This window comes from Petaurus breviceps, unplaced genomic scaffold, assembly GCF_028583685.1.
Source record: "Petaurus breviceps papuanus isolate PSGF00001 unplaced genomic scaffold, PetGlider_PUasm1.0 456, whole genome shotgun sequence".
Classification (NCBI taxonomy): Eukaryota; Metazoa; Chordata; class Mammalia; order Diprotodontia; family Petauridae; genus Petaurus; species Petaurus breviceps.
In genome coordinates this window covers 926,099-951,444 of record NW_027186343.1, presented here as the reverse complement: position 1 = coordinate 951,444, position 25,346 = coordinate 926,099, and the positions used below count along the sequence as shown (strand labels likewise).

Here is a 25,346-nt window from a genome sequence, read left to right as displayed (position 1 = left end):
TCCAAGTGTTCTGAGTTTTCTTCTCTAATAGGGAGAAGGAGGTACTGAAGGAGGCATTGAGTACCTATAAAAGAGGTACTAGGTTTAAGACGAAGTATAATAATAGGAAAAGTGGAGTCAGTTATTTTTCCCAGACATCCACTTTTGACAGTCCTTATGACAATCCTATGAGGTGGATGCTTTTTATTTAACAGCTGAAGACACTGAGGTAGACAGTGGTTAAGTGACTTGCTCAGGGTCACACAACTAGTAAGTGTCTCAAGCCAGATTAGAACTCAGATCTTTGAGACTCCAGGCTAAAGATTCTAACTATCGAGTCACTAGCTTCCTCTAATTAAGGGTAATTCTGCCCCAATGTTTATACTTCTACCAATCCTCATACACACACACACACACACACACACACACACACAAATAAAAAGGAAAAAGTCATTGAAGTATTTTCTCCACACATCCAGAAGGGAAAAGAAGGACTTTCAGAAAGATACATAGACCAGCTGAACAGTTTTAAAAAGAAATGTTGAAATAATCATATGGTTTTAAGAAACTATTAAGCAGCTGGGGTATAGGGCTCACCTAACTTACCTGTGGCTCCAAGAAGCTGTACCATGTGTAGCAGCCACACCCTGGTAAACCGTTTTAGTAGACAGGCTGAACCAGATTGAGGGTAACAGGGATCTCACCCATTGGTGAGTTAGGGGGGTGTCTACCCCAAGCATGTGAAGATATCTCCTGCTGGAATGGGCAGAGGAGAACAGTGGAGCACTTAGGGCTGGTTAGACATTGAAGATGCCAGGATCATCCTCTGCATCTCAAGCCATCACTAGTCATTTTGACTGTCCTGCCACTGGACCATGACTGAAGGAGAGAGTGACACCTGTGACTTTGTGCAACTCTGCCGCACTTAAATCCAGTTTGTGCATAAATCAAAAGACATCACCCATACTATTGTACCATTTTTACCTATCTCAAAGTACTGTGGTGACAGGAAATTGACGAAGCAGCAGGTGCAGATACACTGGGAGCTGTAGTCACAACTGTGAATGCAGGCAGCCTGGGCCATAGGGATGTCATCTTGCTGGAAGAAGCAGTGGGGTTTGGCAGCCCCACGGATGTCTAAGAAGTCTTTTAAGGATCATACTGCTTACCCAACCCTGGCCTGATTAGCATGTCAGGCAGGGATCCCACCCTGCATTTGAAATTTTTAAAATGTACAAACACTTTAAAGCTAATTCCACTCACCATTGGTACATGGAACGTGTGCATATGTATAGACAATACAAAATCCAAGTAGACCTGAAAGACAAACAGCTCTTGTTGTAAGAGAACTCAGCAGGTAGCCACATCCCGATAACAGCCCTGAGTGAAACAAGACTGGCAAATGAAGACCAGCTTACTGAAACTGGAACAGAATATATGTCCTGGAGTGGCTGCAGTGAAGGGGAGTGCTGTGAAACTGGTGTGGGTTTTGCAATCAAAACTAATCTAGTCAGCAAGCTTGTATGCCTACCAAAAGAAGTGAACAACAGGCTCTTGACAGCTGATCGGCACTTGCAGGAAAATGCCACACCACCATCATCAGTGCCTATGTTCCCAACATGACAAACCCTGATGAGGGCAAAGTAAAATTTTATGAAGATCTAGAGACCCTAATCATCAATGTACCAAAAGAGGATAAGTTTATAATTCTCAGAGACTTTAATGCTAGAGTAGACTCATTACCAGACATGGTAGGGAGTCCTCAGGAGCAGTGGAGTTCGAACCAGCAACAGCAATAGTCACTTGCCACTGAGGACTTGTGCATCTCATGATCTCATCACCAACACTGTTTTCCATTTACCTTAATGCAATAAAACTTCATGGATGTACCCTTGCTTCAAGTATTGGCCTTTAATAGACTATGTGATTATAAAGAGAAGAGATGGGCAGAATGCGAGAGTTATAAAGGCAGTGTTGGCACAGAGTGCTGTATTGATCATAGACTTATCCTCTTCAGGCTAAATGTTCCAATTCAATGAAAGTGGTGGCCCCCAAGGCAAAATGACTATCAGAATAATTAATGTTGACAAATTAGAGTGCTTCTCTGGAAATGAACAGTCTGTTGCTAACTTGGAGGGAAAGCTGAGCCAAAACACAGTTGGCAACAGTGGAGCAGAAAAGGAATGGGCAGTTTTCAGAGATTTGTTGTGCAGCATTGCATTTGCTCATCTTGTCAAAACACTTGGAAACATCAACACTGGTTTGACAGAAATGATGGGGAAACTCAAAAACCGCTAAATGAAAATGAGAATTCCATCGGGTTTGCCAGCAGGATAATTCATCCATCTCTAACAAGGCAGCGTTTAACTCCCGTCAAAAGTAAAGTACAGGAGTAGAAGCACGACCTTCCCGCAGCTCCAGCTTCCACCCTCCCCAATCCATGTAAAAAGGGGACTCTAAACAAACTTTGGAGCTGCAGAACCCACAAAATGACACAGAGAAGTTAACGTCCGGCTGAGGACAGCCTGGCAGGCTGGCAGGAATCCAGCACAGCGCTCTGGGAGCTGAGCCCAGACCCACGCCCCCAGGGCAGGCCTGACTAGCCGTGCCAGAGGGACTACAGATCAGCAGCAGCTGTGGCCATTTCCAGATTTATCAACACATAGACCAAAGGACAAAGTGAGCGGTCAGTACAGTCTGGACTTTGGGACCAGTAAGTGGGAGTGCGTGGCTTTTACCTCCAGGGCGAAAAGCCGCTGAGACGCCGGCACAACCAGCCAGTGCCACGTGGTGGCTTCAGCTCTTGGCCTGCAGAGTGTAGGGGGACCAAGCACCAGTCTGAGGGGTAATCGCTCTTGCTTTAACCTGCTTGGATCTGGATTGCAGTCTAGGGTGGAGGTTCTGGGGTATGTGTCCAGCTTGCCAGAGCGTGTGGAGACCTCAGAGAGGGCACCCATCTAATACCTGCGGTAGCTGAGAAAACCTCAGCGTTTGGGACGAAAGCTCCCCTATCTGGTGGCAGAGTCCTACTGTGGCAAAAAGCCCATAAGTCAAGTAATTGAGTGGCAAAATGAGCAGGCAAAGGAAACAAAGCAAACAGAAGATTCCAACAACACTCCTATTTTGGGGACAAAAAGGAGCAAAGCATGGAACAGGAGGAAAGCAGTGAAGTCAGAACTCCTGCACCAAAAGCTTCAAAGGAAAATACAAGCTGGTTACAGGCCATAGAGGACCTTAAGAAAGATTTTGAAAACCAAATAAGAGAAGTGGAGGAAAAATTGGGAAGAGAAATGAGAACAATGCAAGAAAATTATGAAGTGAGAGTCAACAGCCTGACTGAGGAAAATAATACCTTAAAAAACAGACTGACTCAAATGGCAAAGGAGGCCCAAAAACGCAATGAGGAGAAGAATGCCTTAAAAAGCCGAATTTGCCTGATGGAAAAAGAATCTCAAAAACTCAATGAGGAAAATCATTGCTTCAGAATTATATTGGAGCAAATGGAAGCTAATGACTTTATGAGAAATCAAGATGCTGTTAAACAGATCCAAACAAATGAAAGAATAGAAGGCAATGTGAAATATCTCATGGGAAAAACCACTGACCTGGAAAATAGATCCAGGAGAGATAATTTAAAAATTATTGGACTGCCTGAAAGCCATGACCAAAGTAAGAACCTAGAAATCATCCTCCAGGAAGTTCTCAAAGAAAACTGCCCTGATGTTTTAGTACCAGAGGGCAAAATAGAGGTTGAAAGAATCCACCGATCACCTCCTGAAAAAGATCCCAAAAAGAAAACTCTTAAGAATATTATAGCCAGGTTCTGGAATTCCCAGATTAAGGAGAGAATATTACAAGCAGCCAGGAAGAAACAATTTGAATATTGTGGAAACACAATCAGGATAACCCAGGATCTGGCAGCTTCTACACTGAGGGATCGAAGGGCTTGGAATATAATATTCCAGAGGGCAAAGGAGCTGGGATTAAAACCAAGAGTCACCTACCCAGAAAAACTGAGTATCATGTTTCAGGGGAAAATATGGTCATTCAGTGGAATACAGGACTTTCAAGCATTCTTGCTGAAAAAACCAGAGTTGAATAGAAAATTTGACATTCAGATACAAGAAGCAAGAGAAGCATGAGAAGGTAAACAGGGAAAAGGAATCATAAGGAACTTATCAAAGTTGAACTATTAACATTCCTACATGGAAAAACAATAATTGTAACTAATGAAACTTTTCTCAGTAGTTGAAGGGATTAGAAATATATATATTTGTCCATATATGAGGGTATATGGGCATATGAATACATATGTCAATGTGTATATATATATATATATATATATGTTTACAGGTATACATAGATAGAGGGCACAGGAACAATTTAACAGGAAGGAATGATACTTAAAAGGTGAAATTAAGAGGTGAGAGGAATATAATGAGAGGAGATGGGGAGAGACAGATTGGGGTAAACTATCTCATACAGAAGAGGCAAGGGAAAATGGTTACAATGGAGGGGAAGAATAGGAAGGCAAAAGGGAATGGGTCAACCTTATTCCCATTGAATTTGGCTTGAGGAGGGAGTGAAATACACACTAAATAGGGTATCTCACCCTCCAAGAGAATAGGGGGAGGAGGGGATAAGAGGGGGGATGAAAGAAGGGAAGGTAGGCTGGGGGGGAAGGAGGTTGGAAGCACTCACTTTTGAAAATAGATGGGATCAAAGTGGAGAGTAGAGTGGGATGGGAGGGAGGGAAGTGTAATCAGTCTTTTACAATGTATCTACTATGTTATTGTTTTACATTAGCCACACATGTGCAACCTATACTGAACTGCGTATCTTCCCAGTAGGGGTGGGTGACGGGGAAGGAGGGGAATGAATCTGGAATTGAAAGTTTTGAAATCAAATATTCAAATATGTGTATATATATATATATATGTATACGTGTGTGTATATATATGTATACTATTATTAATACCATCTTACATGTAATTGGGAAATGGGATGTGCAGGCACTGAGGCATAGAGATCCACTGGAAAAGTGGAAAGGGGTATGGGGGAAAATGTGGGAGAGAGCAGATTGGAGGAGGGGATATCCTGTGGGACTGCTATTTTGGGGTGGTGGGTGGGGGAGAAATGGGGAGAAAATTTGTAACTCAAAATCTGGTGGAAACGGATGATGTAAATCAGAAGTTAATAAAGCATTAAAAAAAAGTACAGGCAAAGCTTAGAGAAATGCAGGATTCTTGGCTCAGTAAGAAGGTAGTTAAAATTCAGTTTTATGCCAATAATAATCCAAAGTGCTTTTATGATGCCCTGAGCCTATTTATGGACCAAAAACTTGTGGTACATCTCAACTACTCAGTGTTGATGGAGCCACATTGATTAGTGATAAGGATGTGATCTTGGAGATGTGAGCTGAACACTTACAAAGTGTTCTCAACAGACTATCATCAATGCTGAAGCAATTGACTATTTACTTCAGGTTGAAATCAATCCCTCTCTAGATCAATTTCCAACTGAAGAAGAGGTGTTGAATACCATTAGGCTCCTCATGTGTTAAAGTGCCTGCTGCTATTTCTGTTCCAGCTGAGATGTGCACCAGGCAGAGAATTCACTGCTCATACAAAAGCTGACTAATATTTTCTGGGTTATATGGCAAGAGAAGGGTTATCCCCCAGGAGTTCAAGTACGCCTTCATTGTCCATTTCTGTAAAGCTAAAGGAGTGTCCTGTGATAGTGTGGGGGGAAGGCAAGGGTTGTCTCTCTCTTAGTCATTACCCAGCATGATTCTTGCTAAAGTCCTTCTTAATAGACTGACCCTTCACCTGGAAGGTGGTCATCTACCCGAGAGCCAGTGTGGCTTCAGAAAGGGCCAAGGAACAGTCAATGTGGTGTTTGCTGCTCAAGAACTCCAGGAGAAATGCCAGGAGCAGAACAGAGGTCTGTACACAGCATATGCAGATCTGACCAAGGCTTTTGATACTATCAGTTGTGAAGGCTTATGTAAAATTATGTTAAAATTTGGTTGCCCAGGGAAATTCATCAGTATCGTGTATCAATTTCATGATGGCAGGCTTGCCTGGTTTCTGGATAATGCACTATATTCTCATGCTTTCTCAGTCACCAATGGGAAACAATGCTTTGTGCCTACTCCCATGCTTTTTAGCATGATGTTTTCAGCCACATTGTCAAACACAGCAACAAGGTCAGCTCCTCTAATGGTAAAGTTCTTCAGCTGGAAAAGGCTACAAGCCAAGACCAAAGTGGAGGTATGTTGGTGCATGGTTTTCTGTTTGCAGATGCTTGTGTACTCGGTGCAGCCTCTGCAGCTGAGATGCAAAGTATGGATCAGTTCTCTGCTGCTTGTACTAACGTCAGCCTAACAGTTAACACCGAGAAAACACAGGTATTCCATCAGCCACCACCACACCATCCATATGTGGAACCATCAGTTACAGAAAATGCAGAAGTTTTGAATACTTTGAATACGTTTGCTTACCTTGGCAGTATACTTTGTAGGATGTACACGTTGACACATGCATTGCCAGAGCTAGCCCAGTGTTTGGGAGTCTCTGAAGGAAAGAATGGGAGAGAACAGCTGTTTGACTGCCCAACTGATGGTCTACAGAGCCCTGTGCTGACCTCATCGTTGTATGCCTGTGAAACCTGGACAGTCTGCCAGTGCCATGCCAGGAAACTTCGTTGCTTCCGTTTGAATTGTCTTAGGAAGATTCTAAAAATCACCTGGCAGGATAAGATACCAGACACTGAGGTTGTTGTTCAACTGCATAATGTACACTTGCCAAAAGGCTATTCTATGGAGTATTCACACAGGGCAAGTGCTCACATGGCGGTCAGAAAAAGGGATACGAGAACACTCTCAAGATCTCTCTTAAGGACTTTGGAATTGATTGTGTGACATGGGAAACACTGGCCTGGGACCACTCAGCATGGAGTGTCCACGTCACAGAAGATTCTGTGCTGTGTGAGCAAAGCAGAATTGAAACAACTCAAAGGAAATGCAAGATGCTCAGATTTAGAGAATCCACCTCAAATTGTTCATGTGGATTATTTCTGCCTGACCTGTGGTGCAGCATTCTGAGCCCACATTGGTCTGATCAGTCACAGGAGGACACATCGTAATTGACTCTAACTTAATGAAATCCTTTTGGTGCTTTTCAAGAATGAAGGACAACCCTATAATAGCAACTGATATTCACCTATGATCAGTCCTGGTTCTCTTCTGCTATGTTTATGGAAATGTTTTTTCTTTTGGTGGCATTCATTAAATTCATCATAAATTTTAAAAATAAAAATTCTTGACTTCTTTCAAGATTCAGCTCAAAAGACACCTTTTTCAGGGACCTTTTCTGACCCCTTAGCTGCTAGTGTAAGATTGTTGTTGTTGAATCGGTTCAATCCTTTCCAACTCTTTATGACTTCATTTGGGGTTTTCTTGGCAAAGATACTGGAATGGTTTGCCATTCCCTTCTCCAGCTCATTTTGCAGATGAGGGACTGAGGCATACAGGGTTAAGTGACTTGCCCAGGGTTACACAGTCAGATTTGAACTCAGGAAGATGAATCTTTTTTACTTCAGGCCTGGCCCTCTATCCACCGTGCCAACTGGCTAACTGTCCTCTCTGGGATTACCTTCTGTCTACTCTTTAGGTCTCTTTATGGTAGCCCTGTGGATAGAGAGCTGGATCTACAGTAATGAACATCTGAGTTCAAATGCTACCTCAGACCCTTACTATGTGTATAGCTCTGGGCAAGTCATTTAACCTCTTTCCCAGTTTCCTTATCTCTAAGAATGGGGATGATGATAGTAGGTTGTTTTGAGGATGTCAGTCAATAAAAGGGCAGTTAGGTGGTGCAGTGGATAGAATGGGGAGCCTCGAATCAGGAAGGCTTAAGTTAAATGTGACATCAGACACTTACTAGCTGTGTTATTCAGGCAAATAACTTAACCCTGTTTGTCTCAGTTTCCTCATGTGTAAAATGAGCTGGAGAAGGAAATGATAAAACATTCTACTATCGTTGCCAAGAAAATCCTATAAGTTGAACTTGATTGAAATGACTCAACTACAACAATAAACATTTACTAAGGGCAGAGTACTGGGCACTGTGCTAAGCCCTGGGGATAAAAAAAAAAAAAAGCAAAAGACAACTCTTGCCCTCAGGGAACTTAACAGTCTAACAGGGTTGACAGCATGTAAACAAATTTATACAAATTTAAGTTTAAAAATACAAGGTTAAGGAAAAATGCTCCAAAATGCTAACAATTAGGTAAATTAGGTGTCTTGCCAGTCTTGGTATATCCTGAGCAAATGCTGAAGTTGCTAGGGGAAACTTGACTGCCTCTGAAACCAGTGTTCTGTGAGCTGCATGGCCTGAGGTGCTTTGCTAGGAGGGTGTGGGCAGTCTCCCTGGGAAGTGTTTGATTAGGACAGGTTCTGCTCCCAGGACTGCTGAATCTCTTAAAAGGGGCTGGAGACAAGGGCACATGGAGCTGACTATGCAGGAGTGCTGCAGGGCTGAGCGATTCAAGTGCCAGCAACCTCTCCCTTGGTTTTCAGAGGGTGGGCAAGGTAGAGAACTTTACAGCTGTGTAGTATACAGGACAGCATTCTCATGCTGCAAAATCTGACACAGTGGAAGGTAAAATTCCCATTAAAAAATGTTTGCTTTAAGAATTTTATTTGCTTTACCGTATTTATGATAAGTGAATACTGTCTGAATTTTTTTTAATTGAGATGTTAGCACAAAAGTTACACAATTCTAAGGAATTACTAGGAAGAGAAAATGTTTTGCGTGTTACCAGTTTTATTTTGGGTACTGAATTTTATGGGTTATTTCATGGTTACTGGGTTAGGAAAAGTGTAGATTATCATAATTAATATTTTGTTATCAAGAATTCTCTGCAGAAAAGTATATATATATATTTTAAAGCAATCGGGGTTAACACGACCAGTTATTATATAACATGGCCAGTTATTATTTAACAGTTACATAATAACAGCCAGTTATTTCTGGGTGTGGTGCTGAGTATCTGAGCCTGGATTTGATCCAGGTCATCCAGACACTGGAGCCAGTGCTCTTACTTGCTGAGCCACCTGGCTGCCCCTAAGCAATTGGGGTTAAGTAACTTGCTCAAGGTTACATGGCCAGGTGTTTCTGGGTGGGTGCTAGGTGTCTGAGCCCGGGATTCGATCTCCAGGTCTTCTCAACACTCGAGCCAGTGCTCTTACTCGCTGTGCTACCTGACTGCCCCAGAAATGTGTATTTTCAGCAATCTCTAGTGAAAGATCCTGGTTTTGGGTGGCTGCAGGAGCCTAACCTGTTTCCAGTAAGGTCACTGTATCAGCATTCTTGTTTTTTACTTTCATGCTGTTTGTAGGAATGTTACCCTATCAGAGTTGAGGATTGACTGTAGGTCTGAGTCAGGACCCCAACTGGTACCCTGCTTCTGTTGGATGCCCCTTCTCTTTGGCCTCATCCTTGCCTTCTGACCTCTTGGTGAGTATCTTATGGGGATACCAGGATCATAATTCCCTCCCAGGCCTGGCTCCTGGGCTGGTTTCCAGCCCATTCTTCTTATTCAGGCTTCCCAATCACATCCCAAATGTACTGGGGCACCATCTCCTGCTTTACCAATGGGTCACATAGCCTGACCTTCAGACCTAGTCCAGACCATCAGTGGGAGGAAGAGCTCTGATTCAGGAACCATTGAGACTGATTGCTTTCCACCATCTGGGACATGAAGCCCCTTCCTGCCTCTTGAGTCTCTATGGGACAATGAAGGAGGGGAGGGGGACAGAAGAGAAGGAATAAGAGAGGGTGTCCATCCTGCTGCTGCCCTCTTCTTCTCATTGGACTTTCTCCCCTGAGGGCAATGCCAGGGGCTTTGTAACTCCTGAGTCTCACCTTCTGTAAATCTTTGTAGGCCAACCCCCTGCCTTAGGAGTGAAGGGAAAGACATCTCCCCTCTGGGATCCTTCTCTCTCCCCTGCTCAGCCTGAAGAGGACCCAAACCTGGCCCAAGCAGGGAGCCCAAGGGATGGCCCCTGGACCCCAAAGACCCCCCTGGCAGGTGAGTATAGTGCCACCATAGGTTGACCAACATCAGCAGATGTGGGCATTTCCATAGATACAGAAAATATGAAATAGAGTACAGTGGTAACAACATTGCCCTGCCCTCTTATATGTTTTGAAGTGTTTCATTAGCTCTTTTTCATCTCTAGCCATAACTGTCCCCCCCCCCAACTTGCTGCCTTCATGGTTTTGATTTTTAAGTTCTGCCTCATTACAACTGACTGTCAAAACCACTTCATTTATTGATCTGTATTACATATGACTCATTTCTTTGCTCTCTTTTTGCATTCCTAACACACACACACACTCACACACTTCCCTTTCCTCTGTGTTTCTTTTCTCAAAGCTCTCTTGTACTAATTGAAGGTCAAGGAAGAGCCCTTCCTGCCCACCTCCTGTCTGCACAGAGCAGAGCCCTGATGTCTCACCAGCTGTTTCCTTTGCAATATTGGAGTCAGAGCAGAGACTGTCTCCCTGGTCCATTTACTCTGCCTAGTTCACATAGGTCTTCTCAGGGGTCTCTGGATCCCTCCCGTTTGCCATTTCTTAGGTCAGGTCACTAAGCCTTTAGAAAGTGGCTCCTCTGTGCCCGCCCTGTGCAGACCTCCTGTGGATACAAAGGAAGGAGGAATCAGCCCCTGCCATCCAGGAGCTCACAGTCTAATGGGGAGACGTGAGCAGCTGTATCTGTGAAAGCTCTAGCCAGTGTAGGTGGGAAGGGAAGGAGCCGGCAGTTTCAGGACCAGGTGTGGTGATCAAAAAGTTCTGGGTAATTTAATCATTTTAGGCCAGCACATTTATTACTGAGAGGATGGTCATTTGGCTGTCCCTCTTAGACCAAAGACAGTCACGGCACTGAGCTTAGGGCTGTGGCTACCAGAAATGGCAAACAAAAACTTCTCTCCTCAAGGAGCTTACCGTCTGATGGGGGAGCCAACAAGCAGACAGGCATGTGTAGGCCGCCGTAGGCAGGATAAATAAGATATAACTAAAAGAAGGGTAGCACTAGAGTTAAGAGGGGCTGGGAAGGATTCCTGTAGAAGGTAGGGGGTGGTGGCTGTTCCTCCTTTGTTCTCCAAGAGGGCCAATGACATCAGCAGGGTCACGTGTTGACTTGCAAGTGAATTGGATTTAAGTGAGGCGGAGCTGTGTTGTCATCAGCCTCATGCTCTCCCTCCAGTGGCAAGACCCAGGTCTAGATGACTGGTGATGGCACCGGATGCAGTGGGAGACCTTGGTCTTTTTAACCCAAGGCCTTTCCCAGGTCTCAGCTTGTCTGAAGCAGTGCCCATTCACTAGTTAAAGGTAGGTGGGACTGTAGTTGGAACCTGAAAGAAGCCAGGAGGCTGAAATGAAAAGGTAGAGAATTCTAGCCATTTAGGGCAGCCTAAGAAAATGTGTGGAGCCTAGAGATGGAGCGTCTTCTTTATGAAATACCAAGGAGACCAGTATCATTGGGTCACTGAGTAGGTGATGGAGAATAAAGAACAGGAAGACAGTAGAGGCAGGTGGTTTTTAAGTCATAAAGGGCTTTGAATGCAAGGAGATCACATTGGTATTTGATCCTGGAGGTAATAGGGAGCCACTGGAGTTTATTGATTAGGGGATGACACGGTTCTACCTGCAGGGTAAGAATATCACTTAATTGGACAAATGTCAGAGGTATTGGAGTGGGGAGAGTCTTGAGGCAGGCCAGCCCAGCAGCTAGCTATTGTGGTACTCCAAGGATGAAGTGATAACATCTGAGGAGAGAAGGTGGTTTATTTGGGAAATATTACAAAAGAGAAATGAATAGGTATTGGCAACAGACGGGAAATGAGGCAATGAAAGATGGGGATTGGGAGGTTGCTGTTGCCCTTCACAGTAATAGGGAAGGTAGGAGGCTGGGGGAACCTTAAGGGAACAAGATAATTCCATTTTGATTATGTTGACTTTAAGATATCTGTGGATATCTAGATTGAGAAGTAGGAAAGGAAGTTGTGATTGGAGGTGACTCACATTGAATGGCCTTGATTTTTAAGTTAAAATAAGAGGCATGATATTCAAATGAGATTGTTGGGGTGGTCAGTAGTCAATAAACATTTATTGTGTTTATGACATGCCAGTCATTGGGCTGAAGACTGAGGATTCAGATACCAAAAAAGAAAAGCAGTCCCTGACCTCATGGAGTTTACAATCTCAAAGGGAAAGACAACACACAAAAAGAAGCCCCCAAGGGGACAAGGGTCAGCACAGCAGACACTGGGGCATGGTGGAGAAGTCAGTGAGAAGTCCCAAAGTAGTGCAGCCAGGTGAGAAAAGAAACATATGAGCTCAGCCCTCTCGTCCAATGGAAGTTTGGTGTTCATGGCCCCACCTCTAATCAGAGGGGCCAAAGGCAGTGATGAGGGGGAGTACTGAAGCTGCTAAGATGTCACAGGATGCATGTTATCCCAGCAATAAGCTTCCTGAAGAGTGGTGGAGATGGCCTTCAGAGAAGTCCAAAGGGAGTGGCATCAGGTGAGGATTGAGGAATTGTCGGAGCTGAGCTCCCTCCTTAAAAGGAAGCTTGGAGTTCATGGCCTCACCCCATGGTGGTGAAGGATGTATGAGGGAGGTTGGAGAAGGGAGAGGTTTGCAGTAGCTTCTGTCGTGAGTGAGAGAATCAACTGGACATGAATTGTCAATCAATAAAAGTACTGCCTTCCTCTGTCGAGATCCCATATGATAAATAAATACCATACAATGAAGAATTGTGATTCAAGAAACCCTTGTGAAAAGGAAAGGTTTGTAAATTCTGGGGAAAGACCCACAAATGCCTTAATTCCTCAGAAATTAAATAATTTAGAAATAAAGGAAGTTAGCAGAGAAATGGATTTCAAAAATTATAAATCAGATGTGTTAAGGAAGCAGTCAAGATGATGAAAGATGGAATGATGAAAAGACAATTTTATCCACATGATTGAGAATTGTTCCTAAGTAATTTGTTGTTCATTTGTTTTAGTCATGTCTGATTCTTCACGACCCCATTTGGGATTCTCTTGACAGAGCTACTGGGGTGGTTTGCCATTTCCTTTTCTAGTTCATTTTACAGATGAGGAAACTGAGGTAAACGGGGTTGAGTAACTTGATTCAGATCACACAGCTAGTCAGTGATGGAGACCAGATTTGAACTGAGGTCTTCATGACTCCATGCTCAGTACTCTGTCCACTGGGCCACCTTGATAACCAATAAATAGTAGAACCTCTAAATAAATCCATCATAACACTAATGGAAATGGCAGATGAATGAAATGAGAGAGCATCAAATAAGAAGGCACTGGCCAAATGTGTTCCACATGTAGCAGGTTGGAAACATAGATGACCCTTCTCAAGTATCAAGGCATTCTCACATTTGGCCACTCTCTTGCATCTTATCCATCAGCCTGCCTCTTAACCCATTATCCTGACTCCTGCTGTCCAGTGCTCGAGAGTTTTAGGGGTGTATTTACATAACCTATTTCTCAAAAGCTGGTAATATCTTTCTCAAGAATTAGCTCAACCTCCAACCCCAAGTAATGAAATATTATATTTAGAATAAATGAAGAAAACCTCCTTTCCCCATCATAATTACTCTCATTCTATATAATTTGAGAATATTAATGAATATATGCCATTAACAAGTGAAAACAATCATAAAGCAAAAGCCTAAGATATTTTACAAAGCACATATCTTCTCCATGATTCCATAGGAAGAAACGTTTCATAGTAAGATATTTGTCAACTTTTTTCCAACTGCAAATATAAAATCCTTTTTTCTCAGTATTCCATTGGGCTCTTAATGTCTATGGTTTTAAGTGTTGTTGACAATCATAAATCATAGGATGTTTAGGAAATCCCTTCTCTGTACTCCAGTTCACTCCTGTACATTGATGAGGGTTGGACTGGATGGATTCTTCAGTCCCTTTCAGCTCTAAGCCTTATGAATTTTCTTGGTTAGGAGGCACTGACATTCAAGGATGTGGCTGTGTACTTCACCCAGGAGGAGTGGTGCCTCTTGGACCATTCTTGGAAGGAGCTGTATAAGGAGGTGATGCTGGAAAACTCCCAGAACCTGCTGTCCCTGGGTAAGCCCAGCTTCCCCTAGGAAGTCTGAATCTGCCATCAAAGACGTGTCTTCTTTCCTTCCCTAGTTTGCAGGGTTTGAGTGTTTATCACTTATTAGAAAATCAAAAGTGATGGTCTCTCCACAGGGTCCTCCTGCTGCCTGGTTTTCCTGACAAAGGTCTTTGCATTTTGTGTTAGGAAGCTAGGATCTTTCCTTGGTGTTCCTGTGGTTGTCTGTTTTGTATTTTAAGTAACTTCAGCTTACAAAACAAGCAAGAGTTATGGACTCGGATTTGGAACTAATGTCAGAGATTATCTGGCCTATGCCCTGCCAGTAAACTGAATTTTTTTTTCTGCAAAATCTCTGAAAACTACTCATGTGTCTTTTCCTTGAAGAAAGGAAGTGAAGGGAAGACCCTAGTCAACAAGGCCACCCTTTCCTCGTTGGGATGGGACTAATCTCAAAGCTGTTCTTGTTAACAAGCATAAATTTATGGCTAATGACTCCTAGTCCTGCTTTGTATAACTTTGTTCTTCTTTCATTCTTCCCCCAAATTCTAGCACAGATGGTGGGAAAGGAAGGGAAAGGAATAAGCATTTCTATAGACCTACTGTATGCCAGGCATCATGCTAAGTACTTTATAAATTTTTTCTCATCTGATCCTCACAAAGTGAGTTTGGTACAATTATTATCCCCATTTTACAGTTGAGGAACCTAAGGCAAATAGGTTAATTGACTTGCCCGGGGGTACACAGCTAGTAAGGGCCCAAGGCTAAATTTAAACTCCAATCCTCCTTACTTCATGCCCAGGTCCATGAACTAGGAGCGGGCTCTAATTTCTAGATAAGCTATAGAATGTGACCATGGTTCTATGAAGGAGACAGACAAAGACAGAATGTTCTTGTTCCAATTTGGCTGTCTGATCTCCCCCTACCTCCAAGCTCTCAACAATAAATACCATGTCAACCATCCTTGAGGAGTCCTGGGAACCATCCTGTGTTGTTGCTAGCATGTCTGCATGTCCCCTTTGACTAAAGAGGAATAAAGTGTAAGTTTCTCTCCTTCATCACTCCTTCCTTATTCTCCATGCCAAGGAATTCCAGTTCTCAAAGAAGATTTAATCTCCCATTTTGAGGGAAAGGAAGCATCATGGATCCTGGATCAAACTGACCTGAGGAACTCCTGTCCAGGTGAGTGAGATGAAAGCAGGTATATGAGGGCTTTTATCACAAGAAGCATCTGTGTTGTAGTGAAGAGAATGCTAGGCTTGGGGGCAAGAAGACCTGACTTGGAATTCTTTTTTAGATGCTTTTGAGCTGTATGATCTTGGGGAAATCACTAAACCTCTGAATCTCAGTTTTTCCATCTATGAAATTAGGAATTTGGGCACCATGGCCTTTGATTTCCCTTGTACTGATAAATCTGTGATCCTTTCTTGCTTCAGAACTTTTTCACAGTTACTATTGCTAGCTAGATTTCCCTCCATCCTATTCCCCCATTTATTCTATTCTCTCCTTTCACCTGGACCTTCCTCAAAAGTGCTTTCCTTCTAACTACCCCAGTCAATACTTTAATTACCAGCATGATGGTGAGATAAGAGGTGACCAGCTTAACCTGGGAGGGTCTAAATGCGATGGATTGGGGCCATTTATCCAAGTAAAAGGGTTTGCCTTGGCAAGCAGAAGGGCCACATCTTAATGGGGGACTAGGGTAAAGGAGGAAAAGGAGAACTTTTTGCAAATGTCTGATTTTTCAGTGAAACGTGAGGTCAAGTTCTCAGCTGAGAGAGGTTGGAGCGGAGTACATGACAAAGGATGGTTGGGGAAGGATGAAAAGATTTGAAAAAGACATTGTGAGGGAAAAGTGTGGAAAAGTCAGGGGGGATATAAAAGGATTGCCCGCTGCGATGAATAGTTAACAAAGTTTATGTAACCCTAAATTTGTAGTGGACCCAGCCAGTTGTTTTCCTGATTTCCATTCAGTAGCATGTGAGTGGTAAGGAAGGCCATTGCCTTACTTGGAAGTAATCATCCAAGGCTGAGGCTTGCAAAAGTCATTAATGTAGAGCTCTTTCCTGATCTCTATGATCCATGCTTTGTTTCCATTTTCAGAAAAAACCTTCATTGAGGTGATGACCTCCTTAACACTAGGGAGATGAAAGGTATCCCATAGCACCAGGCTGCCCAGCAACTTAGAAATCTTTGTGATTCAGATTTAAGTGAAAGGTAATTCCTTGTAGGTGATAAGATATAAGAAATAGAAAGAAATAGGATTGAGGCCACAACCCGCATTTGATAATTAAGCAAGAGATAGAAATCCAGAGAATAAGGGAGAGGATGGATCCTGGTATCAGCCTTGAGCCCAGTCACTCAGTAAACATTGATCTAACACCCATTATGTTCCGGGCACTGTGCTAAGCCCTGGGGACACAAAGAAAGATAAAAGACAGTCCCTGCTGTCCAGGAGCTCACAATCTGGCATGCAAACATAGAGGTGGTTTGAAAAGAAACCTCACTCTTAGCTGCTCTGAGCAAAGGAGGGTGGTATTTTGTTTGTTTGTTTGTTCTTTCCTTTTTTGGAGGGGGAAGGCAAGGCAATTGGGGCTAAGTGACTTGCCCAAGGTCACTCAACTAATAATTGTGTCATGTGTCTGAGGTCACATTTTAACTCAGGTCCTCCTGACTCCAGGGCCGGTGCTCTATTCACTGTGCCACCTAGCTGCCCCAAGGAGTATGTCTTGCTATAGAAATACATTAAGTTCAACAGGGAAATAACTGAATAGCATATGAGAGGACAGAGCAGTTTAAGGAGAGCAGAGTTAGTATGGAAATAATCAAAATCAAAATATTGAAGATAAAAGGTAACATTTATAATAGAACCTCCTATGTGTCAAGTGATTTATAAATATCTCAGTTGATCCTCACAACAACCCTGGGAAACTGGTCACTATTATCTCCTTTTTACACATAAGAAAACTGGGCACACAGAGGTGCTGTGACTTGCCCCGTGTCGCACATTTAGCAAGTATCAGAGTCTGTATTTGAACGCAGGTCTTCTTGACTCCAGGCCCAGGGCTCTATACATTGTGCCATCCAGCTGCCTCAAGATGGAAAACGTTTCCACCATAGAAGATGATTTATTTAGGGCAGACTTTTAGGTAGTGTTACAGTCAGTCATCTGGGACTGTGATAGATGCATGAAGAGGTGGGTGAGGAGTGAGGAGCATGCCATCTCTATTCTAAATAACCAGTGTTGATCCCGTTCCCCTTCCCCATCTATTTTTTGTTTTTAAAGATTGAGGCAGGGAAAGAGGATCAGAGTATGCGATACAGAAAACTTAATTGTCATAACGAAATGTGCATGGGGTGAATTCACCCACGACAATGGAAGAGGGCAGCAGAATACATTCGGAAGCAGACCCCTCCTACATGCTGTGTATAGAAAACACCTTGAAACAAAGATTCACCCAGCATTAAAATGAAGGGATTTCATTGTGTAATACAGTTCTGAATTCTGCTCCCACACTCATTCACCCGGATGTCCTTTGACCCATAACCACTAGGAGACCTATCCACTAAAGGGATTAAAGAGAAAAGACATGACACAAATTTGTAGCTGCTTTTTTTTTTGTTGGTGAAAAGAACTAGAAAAAAAAGATGGTACCCATATATTAGTAAATGACTGAATAAATGTTGGTCTAAGAATATAATGGCAGATTGTTGAGTCTTAAGAATTTATAAAAGGCAAAGTTTCAGAGAAACCTGTGAAGAGTTATCTGAACAAATATAGAGGTAAATGAACAGAAGCAGTGGAATAGTTTATACTGTAGAAGCATTGATCAGTACAATGAACAGCCAGCTCCAGAGTAGCGGTTCCCAATATCTATTGTTCTTAGAACCTCTTTCACCAGTAGCAAGAAGTATGTTGTGAAACTCCCCAGTCATTTAAACTACTATTCATATAATTCATATTAATTTTACATTTAATTCCTATGATAATGACCTGAAAACTTTTACCTCTCAATGCTCCAAATCTATGATTTCATTACAGGGTATTATTATAAAATGTAAAATCCTATTCTACTTAAATTATGAAAATAAAATATAAATGATAATATTATAAAAATAATTATGAAAATTTAGTATAGGGCTTTCTGCAAGAATTTTTTAGAAATACAGTAAGATTTCTTGCTTATTACCTATAAGACTTCAATTTAAATTTCTTTGTTTTACAGATTATGTTGAATACAAATAGCATTTTTTCATCATATAAGTTATAACTTGGAAGTTGTTAAACATAATGTGAGATATGAAATTCACAGTTGGACTTTTTTCTCTGAACAAAAATTTGCACTCTTTATTTCAACAGCTGCCAAGTTCAGTCTTCAGTGTGTTTCTCCTAATCTATTTAATAAGAAAAACAACAATCATAATAATAAATGGCATTTATGTAGTATCTGTGCTGTGCTAGTCACTGGGCAAAGTGTTTCACAGACATTATCTTATTTGATCCCCCAAATGCTGTGAGGTAAATGATGTTATTATCCCCATTTTACAATTGAGGAAACAGAGGCAAGAAGAAGCTAAGTGACTTGCCCACAGTCACAGGGCTAATAAGTGTCTGAGGTGGGATTTGAACTCAGGTCTTCTTGACTGCTAGGCCCAGTTCTCTATTCCATTTGAATTTTGGTTTGTAATGGAGAATACAGTGAAAATGTTTTCTCACACAGGGATGACATAGAAAATGATAGGAGAATTTTACAGGGATGGAAATTCTTGCTAAGGGATGGAAATTCATTTTTTATTTCTAGCCCAAAAAACCGTCACCAAAATGAATCACTAATTAATATATAAAAGATTTATTTTTTATTTGCAGTGACAAGTAGTGTATTGAATGATAAATTCCCTTGAAATTCATTTGCCTATCTTGCTTTGTAGTTTTTAAAACAGTGCTTTAAAATAAAACAATGTTTGTAAGGAAAGGACTCTTCAGACATAAGTTTCTTCTTTCTACTATTGGCACATTGTCTACACTCTTAGAAACTCTGCCACATGACTCACCTATGTTGCCAACCAGATGCTTTGAGAATCTGTGCGATAGAAGAAGAAAAGTTCAAAGTTTAAAAATAGCCTTAACTCTACAATGAGAGGCAGCATTAGGTGTTTTTTTGTAGAATGGTTGCAATGTTCCCTGATGGTTTCAGGATGTCTTAGAATGCCCATGCCTAGTGAGCATGTTTTTCGAAGAAGCTGCCCTCTTCACTGCAAGAACACAGATATTTGTGCCATCTTGATCAATGATTACAGCGCTGATGAGATGCAGCTCCATGGCACCCTTGGAATGAGGGAACCACGCTGGTGCTGTATACTGTAGATGCCGAATGAGGATATTGCATACTTGTGACTATATGATGGGCATTGATTTGTGCTTAAATGTCAGACCTTTCTGATAGTTTAGAAACAATTTGATGACAGGTTGAGAAACAGAATATATTTTACTTAGTCAAAACTGGTCAAAGTTTGATGTAAATACCAAAATCATCGTATGCCTGATCACGTGACTGTTTGCATAAAAAAGCCTTTTATGGTTCAAACATGCACATACTTATTATCCCAGAGGAAAAATACATTTGTAACAGAAGTGGGCCGTGATCTACTACTTGATGCACCACTAAAGAATTTCTAGCTCAACGATCTTAAACCACAATCATTAACGCCCAGTGTGTTCATGAGCCACTAATTCAATTGAAAAGGATCACTAGAGACATTACATTATGTCCAAAGATATGATAGATAATGACATAATATCAGTTTTTAGTATATGTGCAGCAAATATCTATGCATATATAAATAAATAAAATTTATATAAATATTATTTATATAAACAAATAATATCTTTGCATCTGAATAGAATATAAGAAAAGTTGATCATAATATTGAAAATACGACGGGAGAAAAAGATAAACCTATCTCTTAGCTTAACATATGAAATTTACAAAAGATGAGAAAGTGATGATGCTTTAAAACTGGTCAATATGGAAGAACAGAAAGCTTTCCTGAGTACAACAAAATTAAAAGAAAAATCAGCAAAAGGAATTTCAGTGAAGGATTGCAAGTGAAGTGGAGTAAGGCAGTCTAGTACTGGGGACTGATCATGGTCAGTCCTAGGGTTTGAGTTCTAACCTTGCTTGCAGGAATGTTGGTCATGTGACTTGGCTGTTCTGAGCTCATGGTTTCAATTATAAAGTGTGATGAGAATCCTACCCTGTTTGTTGTGAGGATGTTAGTGTTGGTGAAGTTCTTCATAAATTAAATCATCCTATAGATATGAGTTAATAACATTTTGAATTGATTGATTTTGCCCATTAAGTTTGAAAACTTTTTTTTTTTTGGAGGGCAGTTGGGGTTGAGTAACTTGCCCAAGGTTACAGGACTAGTAGTTTTGTGTGGGTGTTAAGTGTCTGAGACCGAAACTGAACTCGGGTTCTCCTGACTCTGGGCCGGTGCTTTACTCACTGCGCCACCTAGCCGCCCCTGAAAACTCTTCTTTTTGACTGGGGGATAGAATATGTCAGTTTACTTTCTTCCAATGGAGGAAAGAAGATTTATTTATATGCATGTGTATCTATAAATATGTTTGTTTTCCTTTAGATGCACAAACAAGGTCTGAAGTGAATGAGACTACTGCAAAGCTAAGCATCTCTGTGGAAGAATCTCTTCAGCAAAGATTCATGAGTGATAGTCCCTGTGACTTGAATTTGAGAGAAATCTGTGACTTGGATATCAAGACAGAGAAAAATCTAAATAATCACTGTGAATTTGATAAAGATAGAAAAGGTTTCGGACAGTATTCAGTCCTAATTCAGTGTAAGAAAATGACTTCAGGAAATGAGTGTTTTCAGTATAGTGAAGATAGGGAATCCTTTACTGAAAAGGTTGGCCTTATGCAGTCTTTTGAGAAGCCTCCTGAAATGCAAATGTATCAGGGTAATCAACAGGAAATGGTCTTTGGCTTGAGTTCAGACTTCATTAGGCATCAGAAAGGTTATACTGGAAAAATGGTTTATATATTTAATGAAGATGGGAAGACCTTCAGCCAGAACTCAAAGCTCATTGGCCAACATAAAATTCATACTGCAGGGAAACCTTATGAATGTAATCAATGTGGAAAGGCTTTCACAAATAGGTCCAGTCTTGCTATACATGAGAGAATCCACACTGGAGAGAAACCTTATGAATGTACTCAATGTGGAAAGACTTTCAGAACGAGATCTAGTCTTAGTGAACATCAAAGAATCCACACTGGAGAAAAACCTTATAAATGTACTCAATGTGGGAAGACTTTCAGACAGAGTTCAAGTCTTTATCTTCATCAAAGAATCCACACAGGAGAGAAAACTTATGAATGTAATCAATGTGGAAAGACCTTCACTAAAAGGTCCACTCTTGCTAACCATTTGAGAATCCACACTGGAGAGAAACCTTATGAATGTACTCAATGTGGAAAGACTTTCAGAACAAGATCTAGTCTTAGTGAACATCAGAGAATTCACACTGGAGAAAAACCTTATAAATGTAATCAGTGTGGAAAGACTTTTAGACAGAGCTCCAGTCTCTATCTTCATCAAAGAATCCACACTGGAGAAAAAATTTATGAATGTAATCAATGTAGAAAAACTTTCACAAAAAGGTCCACTCTTGCTATACATCAGAGAATCCATTCTGGAGAGAAAATTTATGATTGTAATCAGTGTGGAAAGGCCTTCCCAGATAGGGCCAATCTTGCTAACCATGTAAGAATCCACACTGGAGAAAAACCTTATGAATGTAATCAGTGTGGAAAGGCTTTCACCCAGAACTCCAATCTTGCTAATCATCTGAGAATCCACACTGGAGAGAAACCTTATGAATGTAATCAATGTGGAAAAGCTTTCACACAGAACTCCAGTCTTGCTGTGCATCAGAGAATCCACACTGGAGAGAAACCTTATGAATGTAATCAATGTGGGAAGACTTTCAGACAGAACTCCAGTCTTGCCGTACATCGGAGAAGTCACACTGGAGAGAAACCTTATGAATGTAATCAGTGTGGAAAGACTTTCAGACAGAGGGCCTCGCTTGCTCAGCATCAGAAAATCCACACTGGAGAGAAATGATAGGAATATAATCACTGTGAGAAGGCTTTCAGATATAGCTCTAGTTTTCCTCTTCATCAGGGAATCCACACTGGAGAAACCTTATGCATATAACCCAGTGTGGCAAAGCTTTCAAGTAACAGTCATCCCCAATTTCCCAGTAGAAAATTCCTATAAGATAGAAATTTTATCACAATAATGAATGAGGAAAGATATTCAAATGGAGTATAGAGCTTGTTTAGCATCAGAGAATTTATTTTGGGAGGATGCCCTATATGGACTAAATGGGGGAAGGCCTTCACCCAGAGAGTATCTGTTACATCAGAGGATTCATAGTGGAGAAAATATGAATTTGCTCAATGGGGACATGATTTTCTCTAGAAGAAGGATCACTAGACATGAGAATATTTATACTGGAAAGAAGGCTTATAAAAGCAATGCCTCTTGTCAGTGTCAAGGCCTTTACATAGAGCTCATGCTCTATAAATTGGAGAAATCATTGGAGATAAAACTTATGGATCTAAATAACGAGGCGAGGCCTCAGCCCAACTTTCATACTGTCCATAAATCCCTAGAGATAGAAATCTTTCTTTGAAATCTTAGTGTTTGTCTTTACCCTTCAGTAATATTCCATAGCATTCATATACCAAAGTTTCTTCAGCTCGTCCCTGATAGTACTCACTTTGTTTCCTGTTCTTTGCTGGTACAAAAAGTCCTGATATAAATATTTTTGTATCCGTTGGACATTTATTTATAAATAAATAATTTCAGGGCAATTGGGGTTAAATGACTTGCCCAAGGTTACATGGCTAGTAAGTGTTAAGTGTCTGAGGGCAGATATGAACTCAGGTCCTCCTGAGTCCAGGGCCAGTGCTGTATTCACTGCACCACCTAGCCACCCCAAAAAGTCAGCTCTTGTTATTTATTTCATGGGTTATAAGTCTCACAGTAGAGGTAATAGGCTAAAATATTTAGACAGTTTAGTCTCTTAATTCAAATTGATATTCAGAACAGGGTAGAGGAAGACACTAATTATAACAGGGCACTGCATTTTGAATCAGGAAAACAGGTTCAAATCCTGCCACAAATGCTCTCTGGTTCTATGTTTCTGGGAAAGGAATGATGACTAATCTACAGTTGAGCGGTCCATTTGGAAGGTGTCACAGTTCTGATTATTGTAATGACCAACCTCTATTTCGAGGATTTATCAAGATCTTCACTTCCTATCCTGAACGAGAGGTGATGGATAAAAGATATAAATGAAAGTACATTGTGGGACATGGATAGTGTAGGAATTTATTTTGGTTGACTGCTTTCCTGATGATTTTTTCCATTTTGGGTAGGAGAAGATGGCACTGAGGGAGATTAGGAATAGGATTGATTGCCTTTTCCCCACTTTAAAAAGAAAAGGTAATTAATGGGGTTGTGTGTGTGTGTGTGTGTGTGTGTGTGTGTGTGTGTGTGTGTGTGTGGCCATCAGGGTTAAATGACTTTTCCAAGGGTTCCACTAGCTAGTAAGTATCGAGTGTCTAAAGCAGAATTTGAACTCAGGTCCTTCTAACTCCAGGGCCAGTGCTTGTGGCACTATGCCACCTACCTGCTTCTGATGGGTTTTTAAAATACATGCAGTAGAATAGGAAGAAGTTCAGAAGGGATGAAGATAACTTTGAAAGTGCCATGTTAAATTTTTAAATGATTAATTTTTTAAACATTTTTTTGTGGGGGAACATGTGCCTGACCCGTGGTAGAGTGTTCCGAGGTCATATTGGTCTGATCAGCCACAGTCAGATACACTGACACTTGACTTTAGCATAGTGATGTCATTTTGGTCCTCTTTGAGAATGAAGGACAACAACCAGCAACCAATCAACTAATTGCTCAAAAAGAAAATCTAGCTCTACATATTAGAACTTGTTTCTTGTGTTTTACTCTTTTCCTGTTTTATAGTATATATAAAGTGCTTCTGTTTGATGTTTGTGAATTCCAAAATTAAAAACAAGCAGATATTAATGGTTCCCTTATGTCATTTTCACCAATTTTGAAGGCATAACTGGAAGTTGCAAAATAATTTTAATGGGGGCAGCCAGGTAGCACAGTGAGTAAGAGCACCGGCTCCAGTGTCGGGATGACATGTGGATCGGATCGGGGCTCAGACACTTAGCACCCACCCAGAAACACCTGGCCGTGTAACCTTGAGCAAGTTATAACCCCAATTGCTTAGGGGTGACCAGGTGGCTCAGCAAGTAAGAGCACTGGCTCCAGTGTCGGGATGACCTGGGGATCAAATCCGGGCTCAGGTACTTAGGACCACACCCAGAAACACCTGGCTGTGTAACCTTGAGCAAGTTACTTAACCCCGATTGCTTAATAAAAAAAATAATAATAATTTTAATGTAACTTTCCCTTAATATTGGTGTTCTGGGATGTGTTTTCATGTGGTTATTTTATAGTTCTCAGTACTTTTGAAAACTTTATGTCCTTTCAACACATATCAGTTAGCAATGGCTCTTGGTACAAAATGGTGTCAGTCCTCTATATATTTTGGTTATAAATGAATTTTATTGGTCATTTTGATGTAGCATTTGATATATTCTCCACTTTACAGTTTTTTCTTATTTGATCTTCATTTATTTTAGCCAGACTTTTAAAATTTTATATATTAGAATTATCTTTTTAAAAACAAAATCTGTATCTTGGATTAAAAATTCAAGCCACAATTATGAATGATGCCTGAATATGTTTTCTTTTGTTTTTTTTTAAATAATTTAATCAGCAAAAATTCCACCTACCCCTTCCACCCAATGCAAATGAGCCAGAAAGGAAAACAAACCCCATACTAGAAACATGAGTGATCTAGGACAACATTCCTGCATCGTCCAAGTCCAAAAAAAAAATCTTTCATTCCGTACTCTGAGTCTCGCATCTTATCGGAAGGTGCTCAGCCTATTTCATCATTTGTCCTCTGGTGTCAGTTTGTAATTGTATTGATCAGAGTTCCTTGGTTTTTCAGTGTTCTTTTTCCTTACAGTATCTTGGTTACTGTATGAATTTTTCTCCTGGCTCTGTTCAC

The 25,346-nt window shown here is 41.1% G+C and overlaps 1 protein-coding gene across 1 annotated transcript in view; it reads left to right on the top strand.

Annotated features, from left to right (window-relative positions):
* LOC138171697 (zinc finger protein 569-like) overlaps positions 1 to 25,039 on the top strand; it is a 36,334-nt gene extending 11,295 nt beyond the window's left edge. Inside the window, exons 2-6 of the mRNA XM_069101341.1 lie at positions 9,382 to 9,500; positions 9,928 to 10,074; positions 14,035 to 14,161; positions 15,237 to 15,332; positions 20,793 to 25,039. Of these exons, the coding sequence (XP_068957442.1) occupies positions 10,042 to 10,074; positions 14,035 to 14,161; positions 15,237 to 15,332; positions 20,793 to 22,297 (1,761 nt within the window). The 5' untranslated portion in view covers positions 9,382 to 9,500; positions 9,928 to 10,041 and the 3' untranslated portion in view covers positions 22,298 to 25,039. The remainder of the gene's footprint in view (positions 1 to 9,381; positions 9,501 to 9,927; positions 10,075 to 14,034; positions 14,162 to 15,236; positions 15,333 to 20,792) is intronic.
* The last annotated feature ends 307 nt before the right edge of the window (positions 25,040 to 25,346 follow it).